At 49.9% G+C, this 15,515-nt stretch overlaps 1 protein-coding gene across 2 annotated transcripts in view; it reads right to left on the reverse strand.

Moving 5' to 3' along the window:
• Window positions 1-15,515, reverse strand: part of SMG6 (SMG6 nonsense mediated mRNA decay factor) — a 90,634-nt gene that overhangs the window by 67,063 nt on the left and 8,056 nt on the right. For both annotated transcript variants that reach the window (XM_042879397.1, XM_042879396.1), the window contains exons 7-9: window positions 14,870-14,980; window positions 14,007-14,219; window positions 69-130 (exon numbers count right to left, since the gene is read on the reverse strand). In XM_042879397.1, coding sequence (XP_042735331.1) covers window positions 69-130; window positions 14,007-14,219; window positions 14,870-14,980 — 386 coding nt within the window. The remainder of the gene's footprint in view (window positions 1-68; window positions 131-14,006; window positions 14,220-14,869; window positions 14,981-15,515) is intronic.

Here is a 15,515-nt window from a genome sequence, read left to right on the forward strand (position 1 = left end):
GCTAACAATATTAAATTCCAAAAAGACTTGTAATGTAGGAAAATAAAATAAACATCCTGCACACTTACCCAATCCTGGTAAACAGCTTCCCATGGGCATGGAGAAAACTGAGGATGAACCTTTTGTTCAGCTGCATGGGAAAAAAAAAAAAAAAGAGAGAGAGAGGAGAAAACAATTAAACTCTCCCCGATTTCCTGTGAATTAAGAATGTCCCCAGTGACAGAAGAACCTGGCCTGGATGCTGGGGGTGGCACTGGAGATGGGAACCAAATGGACATGCCCAAACTCTTACATACATCATGCACACAGACGAGGGCAAGTGCCAAACAGCTGGATGCGAGCGGGGAGAGGGCGGTGGAGGCACAGCACCCTCTGCTGGGGTCGGGCTGATCGCTGCAGCCCCGGGCACCGCTCCGCTCCCCGAGCGGGACCCAGCGGAACGCAGCGCTTCCCACTGATGGGAAAAAGAAAAAGGAAAAACAGAAGCGATTTGGTTCAGCGCTCAGCGGTTGCCGCAGAGGCTGGAAGCAGCCTTTGGTCAAGGCGGGGAGGGAAATCCTCCTTAACGCTTTGCTGCAACGAGCTCAGCTGCAAAGTTTGGAGCTCGCTTGTGCCGTGCTGGTGCCGCTTTCATAAGCATAAGGGTTTTGGGGTGATGAGTTACCCTTTCATTTAAACCCAGCCTTAAGCAACTGCAAAGAGGGTTTCTCAGGAAAGCCCCTACGAGGCTGCAGCAGAGATGCTAGGCAGGGCTTGGCATTTCTCTGCAGCTCCTAGCACAACATGCAGCAGAGTGGATGCACAGCAAGCTGTCTATAGCTCTGCGTGATGGCAGCTTCCTGCCCCGCTGAGGTCCAACAACTCCAAACTCCAACTCCATTCATTCCTTACTGCTGCTCCAGGCCACCTTTGCTAGCTCAGCAGCAAGCTGGGCTTTCCCCATCCTTATCTGAATAGCTCTGAAGAAGGCTGTGGGTGGCAGAGAGTCACTCTGTGTGACCTTGGAGGTGGCTGTGTCACCCAGGAGCAGCCCGGCCTCTCTCATACCTTCTCCCCAACAGGCAGCTTTCATCCCAGCGCCTGCACAGCCTCAGCACGATGAGAAAAGCCAGACCCTGAGCACAGCACGGGGAGACGCCGGTCCAGCACCGCCGCTCCGCTCCCATTCACACATCAATTTTACACCCTGAATCCCTCTGCAAAGCTCAGCAGCATCCTTTCCATTTCCAAGGGGGTCAGAGAGACAGAGAGAGCTGGCAGGCATGGCAATGCCCAACCAAGTGGCACCGGGTAGAACACAAGGCAGCTGCCTTCTGCCTGCATCTGCTCAACTCCCCAGCTCCCATCGTTCTGTATGCAAGCAGCTCGGCAAGGTGCGACGGCTCGGTGAGGTGTAATTAACCCAGGCTGCACTCCCAGAGGACCCATGCAGGAGAATGATGCCCTGCTGCAGAGTCGCTCCTGGGCCATGTGCAAGTTTCAACATAAAACCTGTCTCATAAAACAAGCCAGACCAATTAAACTGGCCCCCGCAGCAAGGGGTTCTTGCTTACTCACTATTTTACTGCTGCCCTAAAGAGCCCTTTTCCACTGGAACCTGACTTTATTTGCCACCATTTTATTAACTCTGCAGATGAAACCCAAAGAGTGGGGAATACTGGGACAGCTGAGCTAAGCCCTTATTCACTTTGCCAGCAATGTTAGGAGGGCTGTATTTCTACCATCCTCTTTAAGACACCAAGGCAGCTCGGAGCTTCAAAGGCGGTACACGTATGGAAAATAAGAAATAAGGACACCAGTCCTTCCCCTAGGCCCCAATACAGCCCACAGCCTTGGGAACAGTTGCTCTGCAATGTCTGCAGTGCTTTACCATCAGCGGAGGAGAATCCAAACTCCCCACCTTGAATGAGAAGTGCCCTGCACCCAGCGGGGACACGCACGGAGCGTTCACCCAGGGACAGAGCTGCAGCAGGACCAGAGGACCTGTGCTGAATCCATTCAAAGCTTCCAGCTCAGTCTTTTCATCACCAATCCCAAGGACAACGCAGGAATCAGGGGTGGATTGGGACACGCGTATGTGCATACATAAATACAAGTTTTTTCTAAAGGAAGCAGGATGCACGCCTCTAGGAAAGAAGCGCATTTTATCCCTCTTGCCAACTTCAGCAAGCAGCAGCAAGCCCAGGCTGAGACCTGTGTGCCCCAGTGCTGTGGCACCTCATGCATGCACCTCTCGTGCTTGTTTCATCACTTTTTCTCTCACAGCCTCAAGGTTTTGATGAGCTCATCACTTAACTTTGGACCTTTCATCTCCGAGTTCACGCCAGGGCCACGGGCTGCTTTGACTGGGCTTTTCTCCGAATGACTCTTTCCCTGGTGACTCACCTGCCCCTCAGTCTGCAGGAGCCCTCTCTGCTCCTCCTGTCAAATGCTGCTTCTCACGGCTGGAGGGAAACAGCAACTTCCACCAAGCAGCCCGCAGCAGGCAGGAGGAGGAGGAAGTCCCATCACCCACTGTTCTGCATTTGCACAGTGGAGAGGAACACTTCCCCAAAGCCCCACTCGCTGCCCCGAAGCTGTTAACAGACCTGCAACAATTCCATTGGTTTCATCCGACTCGCTGTGCAATTCAAGAGCGGGTCCCCTTCCAAGGGATCCCTCAGAATGGTCCTGGTGCCCATGCTGGGATGCAGGGCTCCCTACACACATCACACTGCTCTGCTCCTCGGGGCAGGTCCCAGTCGGTCGCACGGGAAGAGCCCACCAAGTAATGTTGATGCATCAGTAAAGTTAACGTCAAAAAAAAAGAGACTTTGTCCCTTCCAGCTGAACAGCGGGCATCTCCGATATGGAAGTTACGAGCATATAGTGAAGGCATTAGTTATAAAAACAAACCAGCTGTCAAGGAGAAGAAGGGGTCCCTGCACACAGTAGTGCCTGAAGCTGAAAACAGCTGTTTCGGCTGTCATGAGTCAGCATGTGCAGACAGACTAAATCCACCTGGGAAGAAGCAACCTCACCAGAGGAAGCAATCCACTGCTGCTCGGGGAGCATTCACACACCGCACCTCCAACCAAAGTGGATTTGTTGCCATGGAAGACATCAACAGTGACTAACAACTCCACTCCAAGCACCTCAGTGCAGAGACAGCAACGGCCCTGAACAGCCAGCTCAAATCACAGCAGCCATGACAAGGATGTCCTGACAGCACGCAGAACAGAGGCGGTCAGACAGCTGAAAGGAAGGTCTGGCATGGTTTGAGCCAGAAACGAAGAAAGCAAGACCCAACCTCAAGAGACCGTGCCATGATTATCAAGGGTTGGAAATGCCTCCCACCCTCGTGCAGAAACACAGGAAATGCCACCAGGGTGCACAGGAAAAGGAGTGCCACGAGGCGGGCCGAGAAGCAGAGCCACGGACCCATTTGGCTAGCTGCAGGGAGTGCACAGAGTTTGGCACCTGAGCATCAGCCCCAGCTGTGAAGGAGGCACCAAATAAGGGAAGGATTCTGGAGCAGCGACTCCTGGGGAAAAAAGCGTTTCAAGTTAAAAATTGTTACTTCAGGTTTGGAAGTAAATTTCAGGATCTGGTCTTTATCAAGCGAAGCAAACTTTCTTCAACATCAGCAAAGCATCTGTGGAGCAGAAAGCAGTGTCAGAGTCAAAATAGGCTGCAAGAGACAAGTCCATTAATCAAGAGACCAGATGCAAAACTGCCTGCAACGAACACGCTGCCTCCACCAGAGTGGAAGGGGCTGCAGCACTGCGGGATGCTCCCCGAAGTCTGGGGTATCCTCAGTGAGGAGGGGTTGGGACACAGACCACAGAGCCACGCAGTTCAGCTCCAAAACACGTACCACACTCATCCCAAATATTTGCAGGGTTTCTTGGGCAGCCAGGATTTTCCAGGCACAGCTGCTTTGCTGGGAATCCAGGCACCTCAAGCATGCTGTACCTCCCTCCCAGCTCCAGGGCTGGATATCCCACATTGACTATTATTGCTCCCTTACATATCCTTCAGCTAAATGCCAACTCGGCTCTCAGCCCACGCTGTCCCTACCCTGCAAGGTCCAGCCCTGGATGCTGCTCCCCATGGCAGTATCTCAGTGCAGCAGCACCGAGCACAGATTGCTTCTTGAAACCAAGGCTGCTGCATAATTCCTCTTCATATACCACCTGCGAGTGGATATGGATACAGAGCCTCACTTTGCTTCTCCTGGCCACACGTTCAAGTGCAGGTATCTGTTCAGCAGCACAATGTTCTGCCCTGAATTGGATTCATTTTTGTAGCAATAGAAGCAACTCCAATGAGAGTCCCAATACTTAAACATGAGAGACCGCATGAATGAAAATCCAATTTGCTACGACATGGAAAAAAGAGGGAACCCTGATGTATCGTGGCCTTGAGGCACAGAAAACTCATTTGCAGGTTAAGAAGATCTGATACACTCCTGCAGCTTCCTGATCTTTTGGGCTGCAGGAGCTGTGGCTCCAAGACGCATCTCTTGGCTTTACGAGTTACAAGGCAGCATCCCAGCAAGAGAAACAGAGGCAGCAAGGAAGCCCTTCAGCACAGCCGATGAACTTTTGATTTATTCCTCTTCATCACTGCAGGAAGCAGGTGAGATGAGAAACATAAGCAAGAAAATGGGGTGTGTTAGCAACGCAGAATTGAGCGGCGGCCACTTTGCTGTCTCTGAAACAAATACCTGGTCTATAAGGACGTTTGATACGATTTAATCACGAAGCAGTAGCACATGAGTAGCACATTCCATTTACAGAAAACAGCTAGAGTGTTTGTATGCACGTGATTTCATTTTCAACCAGACCTGTACCTAAGCTGCTCGTAGAGCGTTCAAATCAGCAACGTGCAACATTCTCAAATAAAAACACAGACTGAAAACAGTTCATGGTGATTAAATAAGTTAAAACCTGATTGAATGAACATCTTCAAAAGTAGCAGCCTTCAGGTAACCCTCACTAAAGTGGATGGGAATAGGTCAGCAGAGGCTTTCTACCGGTGTTGCTATCAATGACCTGAAAGTAAATCCAGTTGCCCCTGCTTGTGGTACAAAGGGAACAATAAGCACCGATGGTTACAGTGCATTCACATCAGGTTATTATAACTGTTTCATAATCCAGGTTTTTCCAACACTAAGTGCCACATCATACATTTCAGCTGGTGGAAAATCAGCCTCCTGGAGGCTGCGGTCAGGGCAGCTCCTGCAGAAAGGCTTCAGGGATTCCCAGAGCAACGTCCAGCAGAAGGGTTAACGCGTCCCTCGCACAGGGCAGGCACTGGACAGCATGTTTACATCTTTATACGGCACTGATGAGACTGACACTGAAATACCACATCCAGTTCTGGTGCCCTTGTTTTCAAAGAGATGCTGAAAAACTGGAAAAGGTCCAATAGCCATAAAAGCAATTCAAACACTAGAAATAATGTCTTGCAGTGAAAAAACTTAAACAGCTCAATCTGTTTAGTGTATCAGGAAAGCCTGGGAGGTGATTTGGTTGCAGCGTGCAAAGTACCTCCGTGGCATTTAAGGGCCCTTTACACTAGCAGAACTGCAAAGCACGAGAACAAATGAGAAACGTTCACTCTGGAAATAAGGCACAAATGTTTCAGAACCGGTGCAGTTATCACTGGAACAAACTCCCCAGGAAGAGGGTGGACTCTCAAGGCTGGATGTCTTTCTGGAAGTTTTGCTTTAGCCAAATACAAGTTACTTGGCTTCACACAGGAGTAGCCGGGTGAAATTTAAGGACCCGTGATATACAGGAGATCACACCAGATGATCTAATGGTCCCTGCTGGCCATAAACTCCATGAATCTATGCAAACATGCCAGAGAGGGTCCTCAGCTGAGATATCAAGTTAACTTTCAGCACAAAACTTTTCACGAGTTGGCTCTGGTGCTGCAGGTCATTTAGGATACAAGCTCAACTCTTCCAGACTGCATCTGGTTAAGCACTGAGAGATGACCCAGGCAGCACTGCTCTCTGTCCAGCAGGTAAGGCAGGCTGCATGCTGTGCGCTGAAGCGGCTCCAAGCAGCAAAAGCAGCTCATACTCAAATACATACTGTGTGCCAGGAGTGAACAGCATCCTCTTCCTGCGATAGAAAACTGACACTGAGAAACGTGCGATGAGTTCAGGCCATAAGAAATCTGCTGTTCACGTAGCTGAGGATGTTGTCAACCTTCTTCGCTACCTCCAGAGCAGATTATTTGTGGGGTTCAAGCACAAAGTGGGAAGACAATGAGAGAGATTAAGAATGGTGAGGACAGAAAAGACATGACTAACGGGAGTTAGGCCAACAGAGCAGACATTCGGACAATGGGCTGAGCAGAGGCACGGCCTTCCAGAAGGATGACAGCGTTATCATCAGCAACTCGCCATACTCCTGCTCTCCCAGCTGTGCTCAGCAATGAGGGACAGGGCGGTGGCAGCCAGGCTGAGCTCAGCACAGCTCCCACAGGACTGAGCTGGATCCACGTGTGAGCATCATGCAGCTGTCCTGCTGCATTCGGATACATCCGGAGCCTTTGCTCCTACCTGGACAGTGCAGTGCAGGGCACTCAGGCATCTCCCTCTTCACTCTGAATCGCACAGCAATGAAATCTGCTGGGGAGGAAGAGTAGAGCCAAGGACAGAGGAAATGACACAGATTCCAGCAGGTTCCACTCCCTGATCCTCCGGAAGGAAGTTTCTTTCCGAATATCCACCTCCACAGTGGATACGGAATCTGGCTGGAAGTGCCTCATTCGACACTGGAAAGAAATAAATATTCCCCATGGCAGAAATAAGGGTTTGGCTGTGGAATATGAGATGCCAACCCAGCCAGTATACAGCAGAAAAAGTCGAACTGGGCCAACATCAGACAGAGATCAAGGTTAGACTAACAAGAAAGGCTCAAGAGCAATCACTGCCTAACAGCCCTCACCCTGCTCTGGGAAATTTCCCAGTCCTGCTATTAGACATTTTACTTCCTTTACCAGTGCTGCCAATTCCTGCAGCATTCTTGTCTGAAGTGCAAACCCTCCCTTCCCAGCACCGCTCTGCAGTGCCTGGATCATCCAACCCGCTGTACGAGAAAGGGCTCATGTGCAGCAGCAGGAGGGGGTTTGGTTACACACAAATCCCTGGCTGATCAGCACCAGCAGGAGAGGAAATGAGGAAAGAGTGACTGACAGGGAACGGCGGTTTCTGGCTGATTGTGCTTGGTTTTAGGGTATGAGAAGCCTGTTGGAACTTGAAGCTTTGCCCCCCTGCTCCGCACAGCCTCTCTGAGCACTGGGATACAGCAGAGCCCCTCACCCAGGGGTAAGTCATTGATGTCTTTTCGTAGGGCTCCCACCTCTGATCCACTGCCCTCCTTCCACATTAGCACCAGATGCTTGTTATAGGAAGGAGAACACGTCGATGTTGCTCCCCTTCAAGTAACATCAGACCCTGCCTTGTTCTTCACAGCCAGATAAAACCACCAATGTGGTCTAAAAATAAGTAAAAAATATATATATATAATAAGAATCAACACCAACTTCTGGAAACTCTTACCATAGCTTAGCCTTCACTATCTGTTTAGTGGCAAAAGGTCAGGTTGTGCTGGAAAGCAACACATGGGTTCTACATGACATGCACACACACGTTCTATGGGTAACCAGGCTCTATGAGCAGTCCTGAGCTCTGGGAGCTCTAGCAGAGCGGTGCCGAGCATCAATGGGAGATCTGTAGGGTCTTGTTCTGTCTCGTGCTTTTTTGGTTGGATTGCTAACGCATAAACCACAGCTGAGGAGGTTTTAGAAGTTAAAAAAGATCAGAGTTCTAAAGAAGCTATAAATGCAAGCAGAGAGGGGTGCACAACTGGTCGGCAAAAATGTCAGTGCTAGCTGCATGGCTGAATGTCACGTCTCAAGCCCAGAGAGGCTACGAGTGTGGTTTTAGTGTTTAACCAGTTTCAACTGCAGCCTGGCACTCTTTTACTTCCTCTGCACTGAAGGCTCCTCACTGCTGGGGGAAGAAACCAATCTCACCGCATGACACCAAACGGCTCGAGTAAAAATAAAGCCCCGAGGTGGTTTGGTGACCTGAGGTCGTATTAGGAGGTGGAGGGGTTGCAGGCTGGGGAAAGCACTCAGAAATACTCGTGCTGCCAACCAAGAAAGAGACTGCAGGAAAGGAGGCAAGGCAGAGAATTAACATGAGTCCAGCAGTACAGAGGCTGAGAAGTCTCTTTCGCACGCTACCAGCTCCCCCGTGCTCAAAACAGTTTGTAAACCGTTTCCTAAACACAAAGGGGAAAAAAAAAAACCCAGACCTAGTCCTGACCTCCACGAATGAGTAACCAAACCCAACTGCTTCCTGCCAGCTTGTGGGGGTGAGAGAAGGAGGCTGCTGGGCAGGGCAGATGGAACTCCAGGTTTCTCCCTCTCAAGTACTGCTTTGGGCATAAAAATTAGGGATTCGGCATCTCCCGCTGCCTTTTCATGTGGGTGGTGGGTAAAGGACAGGAATAAGGAGGGGCAGCTCTCTGTTGACTGCTAGCATTCAACGTTCCCACCCCGCAGGTTCTCTCTGTGCCATAGGGGAGGCTCAGAGGAGCACTGCAGCACAGCCAAGCTTCTAGTCAAATACAAGGCAACAGAGCAGCAAGCAGCAGGCTGGAGAGGAAGCACTGCCCTCCCCTGACAGCAAGGACCATTCTGCACCAGACCATAGACAGCATCACTAAGCGTAGACGAACTTCCTGAGCAAAGAGCAGCTGCCTTCCTGCAAAAAAAGGTGCTGATGGCAGCCTGACCCACCGCCCCAATGTGAGACCTTGGGTATACCCTGCAGTGAGAGAAACCCACCTCCTGTGTCCCCTCCCTTTGGGGACACACCTATGTCACCGCCCTGGTGCGGCTCCAACATGTAACAGGCGTGAGAAAAGGCTTCAGCAGAGAGCACTGCTGGTCCCGTGGTTTCTATTCCCTCCACTCTCTGCACATGTGTGCAATGCTGGGTGTAAATAACACATACAGAAGTTAGCCTGTGAGCTTTCAGAGAGCCATGCAAGCCTGCAGGGTTACCCTTTGCATCCCAGCAGTGAGTGGAAGGCAGGCAGTGAATGCAGAGCCTGCTGTACTGCATGCCTGTGCTTTCACACTGCCAGAAGTGCTGCCCAGCCATGCTGGACCCATCAGCCAGGCAGCAGAATGGGGGGCAGATGCCTCAGATTAACAAGTCTCCCAAATGGCTTCTTGTCCACCTGTATGGAAGAGCAGCCATCATGACAGCAATACATCATTTCCACTTCAGTCTGTCATTAACTTCTGGTTGTGTATAATGAAAAAGCTGACAGCAAAAGGAGCTGCTCTCAAACAGGGATGCTTCTGTGGGGTATCTGCACAAGGTAAGCTGGGCCATGCTCGCAGATGCTCAGTTCACATCAGAGCAGCCCCTTAACAAACCAGACACTCCTAGGGACTGCAGGCAGTGACAGTAGGGCCACCCCAGCACTGAGCACAGGTCACTACTGTTACTCAGTGTGACTGGCCCCAGCAGAGGACACACTGATGGAACACAGTGGCCAGAATCCACCCACCAAAACTTGTAACGGATAAACAGAAGGTCTGATCCCACTGCTGCCCTAGCAGCACTCCTCTCCAGATGTAAAACCCCAGAGGAAAAGCTGCACTGCCTGAAACCAGCTGTGAGAAGGAGCCAGTGCAGAGCAACTGCTGCCCAAGAGGAACAAGGACACAGAGGACAAACAACAAACACGGCCACGGAAAAACGGATGTGAAAAGTGCAGGAGCTGACTGGGACAGCTCTTTTCCCAGCTAATGACACGTGCCCTCCACCAAGACAGTGCCTTAGACAGCCCCCAGGAGCACAGTTGTTCCCTAACTGCCTTTCTCCTACCTTGGACCATGAATAGGCTGCAGAGGTGTAAGTGAATGTAGCATTCATGGTGTACAGACAAATGGTGGCACGTAAAGCTAAGCAGAGGAGAAGAACTAAGAAAGAAAGTGAGAATCTGTGCAAATGTCTTATCTCAGGATGAAAGAAAAGAATCACAGCCAAAGCTATCATAAAGATAACTCCAAGCAGGCACTGTCATATAAGTTCTCAGTTGTCTAAATCCAGACCTAGAGGAAAAAAAAGGACAAGTCTCACAATCTCCCCTGCTTTATGAAGACAGTGACCTCATCCTTCTCCCAGAAGGTTTCAGGTAGTGGACCATCTCCCTGCATGCTTAGCACTCATCTCATATTATAGGACTTAGTAGATGGAAGCAGCCGAGAAAAACAGCACCATTCACCTGAAAGAAAACACAAACACTCAAAGATACACGCTGCTTACAGCCTCAACACATTTTTGGGTGGTCCTGTGTGGAGTTGGACATGATGATTGCTATGGCTCCCTTGCAGCTTGGGATATTCTATGATCCTATGAAAAAGAGTTGTTGCTCCAAGAGCACCCAGCACCAGGCAAAAGCAACACCTCTGTTCCTAACCAGCAGGCTGAGCAGAAACAGGAAGGTTCCTGCACCAGTGCACAGAGCTGGGACAACAGATCTCAACTCTGGCCTTAACTTCCCTAGGAGCATTTTTGGTGGCTCTACCAACCTTCTGATGGCTCTGCAAGATTGACCTCTCGTACAGAGCCCGGAAGGCTTCATTCTTTAGTGATTCCAAAGCATTCAGACATCTGGAGAGAACTATTATTCAATTACTGTTATGCCAAGGGAAAACCTCTCTTCCATAATCCCTGCTGCAACTATGCAGTAATCTTCATGAGTGCACTCATGCTACGTGATAACATTAGGAAGTATCTACTGCAGAGCACGGGCAGCAGGCAACTGCAACTGTGGGAACTGTAACTCAGCGTTTCCTGACAGGGGTGATTAAAATCTCAAACTTAGTGTAATATTAACACTTTCTCAAGAGACTGACAGCACATATGCCCTGTTTACTTTACCAACTCACAGCCCGTGCAGTAAGCTGCAGACACTACTATCACGTTTAAGATCAATATAGGCCCAAGGCAAACGAAACTAGTGGCACAGAACAAGTAGGACTCAGCTCTCCAGTCTCCAGCTCTACAGCTATATGGCTGCCCAATATAGTTGCCCACTGATTCAGTCTCCTTTTTTTGCTCTTCTTAGTGAATTCCTACACAAAGTCAGGTAAGCAGGGCAACGGTTCAGTCTGAACTCTCAAATCACTGCACACCTAGAAGCACACAACGTATGAAAGACCACAGAAAACAGCCAAAAGAAAAACAGAATGAAACTCCAAAAGGCTGCTGACATAACGGACAAACCCCAACCACAGAAAGGGAGGCTGCAACCCAAACACTTCTCCTGCTTGCTTTGTCCCATGTCCTCCATGCCAGCACTGCCAAATGGTTACTGGGAAGATGCACAGCCCTTGGTGTAGACGGGCAGCACATGCTTCCAGTTCTCCATCTACCTACAATTACACGACATAGCAAACAGTGGAAGCAGCAGCTACGCCAATCCTCTACCTGAACAGAGTGCCAAGGCAAATTGCCAGCCCTGCACACCGCCAGCCTTCGTCACAGTGATAGCTGCAGCACGAACCGCCCTTCTGCAGCCTTGCGGTCACACCTTATTTACTCCTTTCAGTTCACTTCTAACCCTGAAATAAAGCTGTGATGCTTCTGTTTTTACACAGGGCTACAGAGGAAAAAAAAAAAAAAAAAACAAAAAAGAAAAGCACCACAGCACCATACAGTTATACACGGAGCAGACTCTGACAGGTACAGTGTGCAGATGTGCAGGTTCCAGGAGGGATGCATTCAGCATCTCCCTGCCCAGCCTCTCCCCACACCTCTGCCTGAATGCAGTCAGATCTGTTGGGTTCTATGATTACGTTGTACCTGCTCCTGAAAGCTGAACACTTACCCACTTTATCCTATACAATTCCATTCTTTGGCTTAGCAACAGCTGATGCCTGAGGAGCCACCTGCAGGTCTCAAATGTCAGAATAGATGAAAGAACACAGCTTCAGCCTTTTCAAGGGCTAAAACCACCAAGGAAGGTACCAGGAGGCAAGGAAACAGTTTAGACTCATTTCCCTATGATGACATGCAAACACTGGCACACTTCCCCTGGGAGAAGAGCAGTTCCCTTCTGCCCCAGCCCGCGTGGGGAACACATCTGCTGGAGGCAGAGGCACTGCCAGGTCCGAGGCTGCTGCCTCCTCTGGCCCACGCAGGGCCTTCCGAGGCCAAACAGTGCCACACAGTGGCAACAAGCAGGTTCCTCAGCTTCTCTCCAGCCCCCTGAAAGCACAGAAAAGACTCCTAAATTGCTGCAGCTTTTTATCCCGCTCCCAGCTTCAGCACATGGGAACTTCAGAGACCTGCTGTAGGGAACCTGCTTTGGCAGGGCAGTTGGACTCGATGATCTCTGGAGGTCCCTTCCAACCCCTACAATTCTGTGATTGTGTGAACTTCGGGAGTGATGCAGATGTAAGATTTCTTCCTCACCTGGTTATTTTTAATCCAGGTCAGTTTGGTGACACACTCACAGTTCAGCTCCACAAACAGTTGCACCACCAACATGAGTGGAACGGTGCACTGCAGCCCAAGTAGAAAAATCTCGGCTGCAAAGAACACAGCGCCCAAACCTGCACCCTCCACTCCCCCTGCCCTTTTGCCTTTGTGTTTCTGGTTTGCAGCCTCTCAGAGCCAGTGAGAGAACCCTTCCATGAGCCAATACTTCAAACTGATGAAGAGATGAAGAGTAAGGGTAGTGATCAGCTGTGAGATCTGAACATGCATTGCCAGCACAGCCCTCACAGCACAGACCAAGAGCAAGCTCGAGCAAACATCATCACACTGTAAACGACCAAACATCACTGCCCCCCACTTTGCTAGAGGCTACACTACCCCACATGGCAGTACTGCAGAAGAGAAACTCCCAGTGCCTCAAAAACACTCAAAGCATTTTATATAAAAGCTCTGCATCAGTGATTTATGGAAACCCTAAAGCTTGGCACATTCCTTTCAATGATGCTGAGGCAGCAAAGGTCTCCAGAAGAGAAGCTGAGGAGAGGGAAAACAACCGAGGGCAGTAACATCCAAAAAATGCTGCTGCAGTGTGCCAGAGCTTATCTTCCAAAGCCCTAAGAGTTCGCCCCAGTTCCACCCAGCTGAAGTCACAAACTCGTTATAAAAGTGCAATCATATTTGAGAAGCTCTGGGCCTCACAGTATGCAGAGAAGGCCTTCCCAGTTCTGCTAAACTCACATCCTTAACAGCCATTTTAGGACAGGCAGTCCAGAGCTCCCTGGCAAGTCCTCTTGCAGGCCGCATGTGCCAAAGCAGTGTGAGGATTCCTAGAGAATGAGCTTCCAACCATCATTGTCTTTGCCTACATTCCAGTGCCTGACAAACAGAGTTCACTCGGGCTCCTTTTACAAGGTACACAGCTCAAACAGACCGATGAGGGATGCTGTCAGTCACATTTTTAATCCTTACAGAAGGAACGAGAGAGTCTGGCCTCTCAGCAGAACAAGCAATGCAAATACAACACATACCCTGGAAATTAAAACCGCAGTTTTCACATCCCCAATGCAAACTTCCAACCGCCTGGCAATGGGACAAATGACCCGCTTCCATAACATGCAGTAGAGCTACTTGGTCACCATTAACCCTGGTCTCCAGCATCTGACCTCATTTCCCACCGGCAACCTCACCCAAGTTAGAGCCTCCACAAGAGGCATTTTCTGCTTCTTCTGTTTGTGCCTCTCCTATTCCATATCAGCCACACCAGCGCACGCTGCCAAGAAATGGATGGTAACAACATGCTTTAAACATGAGAGGCACGAGGTCACCAACTCCTCAGCCTGACCCAGGCACAGCTCCCATAGGGGAAGCCAAAACACTGGAAAATTTAGCAACAGGAAAGCAAAACAGATCCAGTGTCATTCCACTGCATTCCAAACACATGACACCAAAGCCAGCAGCCGCCTCCTGCACTACTCACGTCGCTGGGGCTGAGGTTCCCAAGACCATTGTCCTGCTCAGAATCTCTGCCGGACTCGTGGCCCTGAGAGGAGCGGGGGTGGGAAGGATGGATCCAGATCTCCAGCCGCGTGCCATCGTCTCCAACTTGTCGCAACGTGGACTTCTTGCCCTTCCCTCGATGGCTGGGGCTCAGCTCCAGCACCTGGTGCTTCTTCTGCTCCATCTGCTCTGCCTGTGCAGATAGGACACTGTTAGATCACCCAGGGATAAAAGTTCAAGAAATATATCATTTTATTTACACGGAGAAACTGGCTCTTGTCCCAGCTTAAAAACCACAGTAACTCACTGACAGTCCAGAATTTGGTTTCTGACACTACAGGAGAGGGCAGATGAGAGATTATTATTATATATATATTTTTTTTTTAAACTGATTGCTCAATGGGATAAGTAAAGCTGCATCCAGTTCCTAGCAGTGTTTAACAGTCAACACGCTGCATTTTTGATTTGAGGCACAAATTGCAGCTTCTCCTTCCCACCTCTGTGGGACACCTATGGAATAAGGCAATGATCAAATTGCATGCTGAGGCCACGCTGCAAACCACAGTGACCTACAGCCCTTACTGAGCTCCGCTGTTTTAGCTTGTGACACAGAATTAAGAGATTCAGCTGCCTAAGCACCCCCAAAATCAGACTGTGGAGAGGCAGAAAGATACCATCATTTGGAAGGCTTTCTTTATCTTCCAACATGGAATTGCTTACAAGTAAGACTCGTTAAACTCCAAGACCAAAAGCCACCATCACCGTTCTCCCCAGGTTGCAGCTCTCCAGCTGTGGGTCAGCTCAGGCAGCTGCAGCATCCCACAGCCCGGCTCCAAGACTCACCTTGCGTTTTGTCTCTTCAAACAGACTCATGAGGCTCTCCTTGGCTGTGAGGATGGGGTTACTAGCTGCCAGACTGCGCATGTAGTAGTAGACAGCATCCAGCTTTCTCCTCTGCAAAAACACAACCAGACTCAGAGCTGGCATTCATTCTGGGAAACTCAGGGCAAAGCCCCCACGCCATTCACTTCCCATGTCGTTCAATACACTTCCCTTCTCCCTCAACAGTGCCTGGGAGACAGATATTCACAGAGTAAGAGCAGTCCTACAAACAAGCTGGACCTTTCTCCATCCACATTCACGACTATCTACAACATCCAGCACAAGTGTTTCACCTGGGTTAGGGAGGGAAGCTGACATGACAGCTTGCAGACCTGCTTGCTCTAACCCTGAGGTAGCTACAGAAGCCACCAAGCCAGAAGCTCACAAAAAAATCTCTCAGCAGACATAGCAATAAAGGGCATCAGCATAAATTCTGAATTCCTGACAGTTTGGGAAAAAAAAAACCAAACACCTCCTTTCAACATTGTCATGAATATGGAAATTACTCCACAGAGGTCCAGGAATACAGGAAGTTTTGCCAGACTCCTGCCTGTGGTGAAAGATGCCCTCCTTATCTCAGTCTGCCACTTGAGCCACCTCTCAGCAT

Source organism: Lagopus leucura, unplaced genomic scaffold (assembly GCF_019238085.1).
Source record: "Lagopus leucura isolate 7727_CA_CO unplaced genomic scaffold, USGS_WTPT01 Super-Scaffold_100024, whole genome shotgun sequence".
Taxonomy (NCBI): domain Eukaryota; kingdom Metazoa; phylum Chordata; class Aves; order Galliformes; family Phasianidae; genus Lagopus; species Lagopus leucura.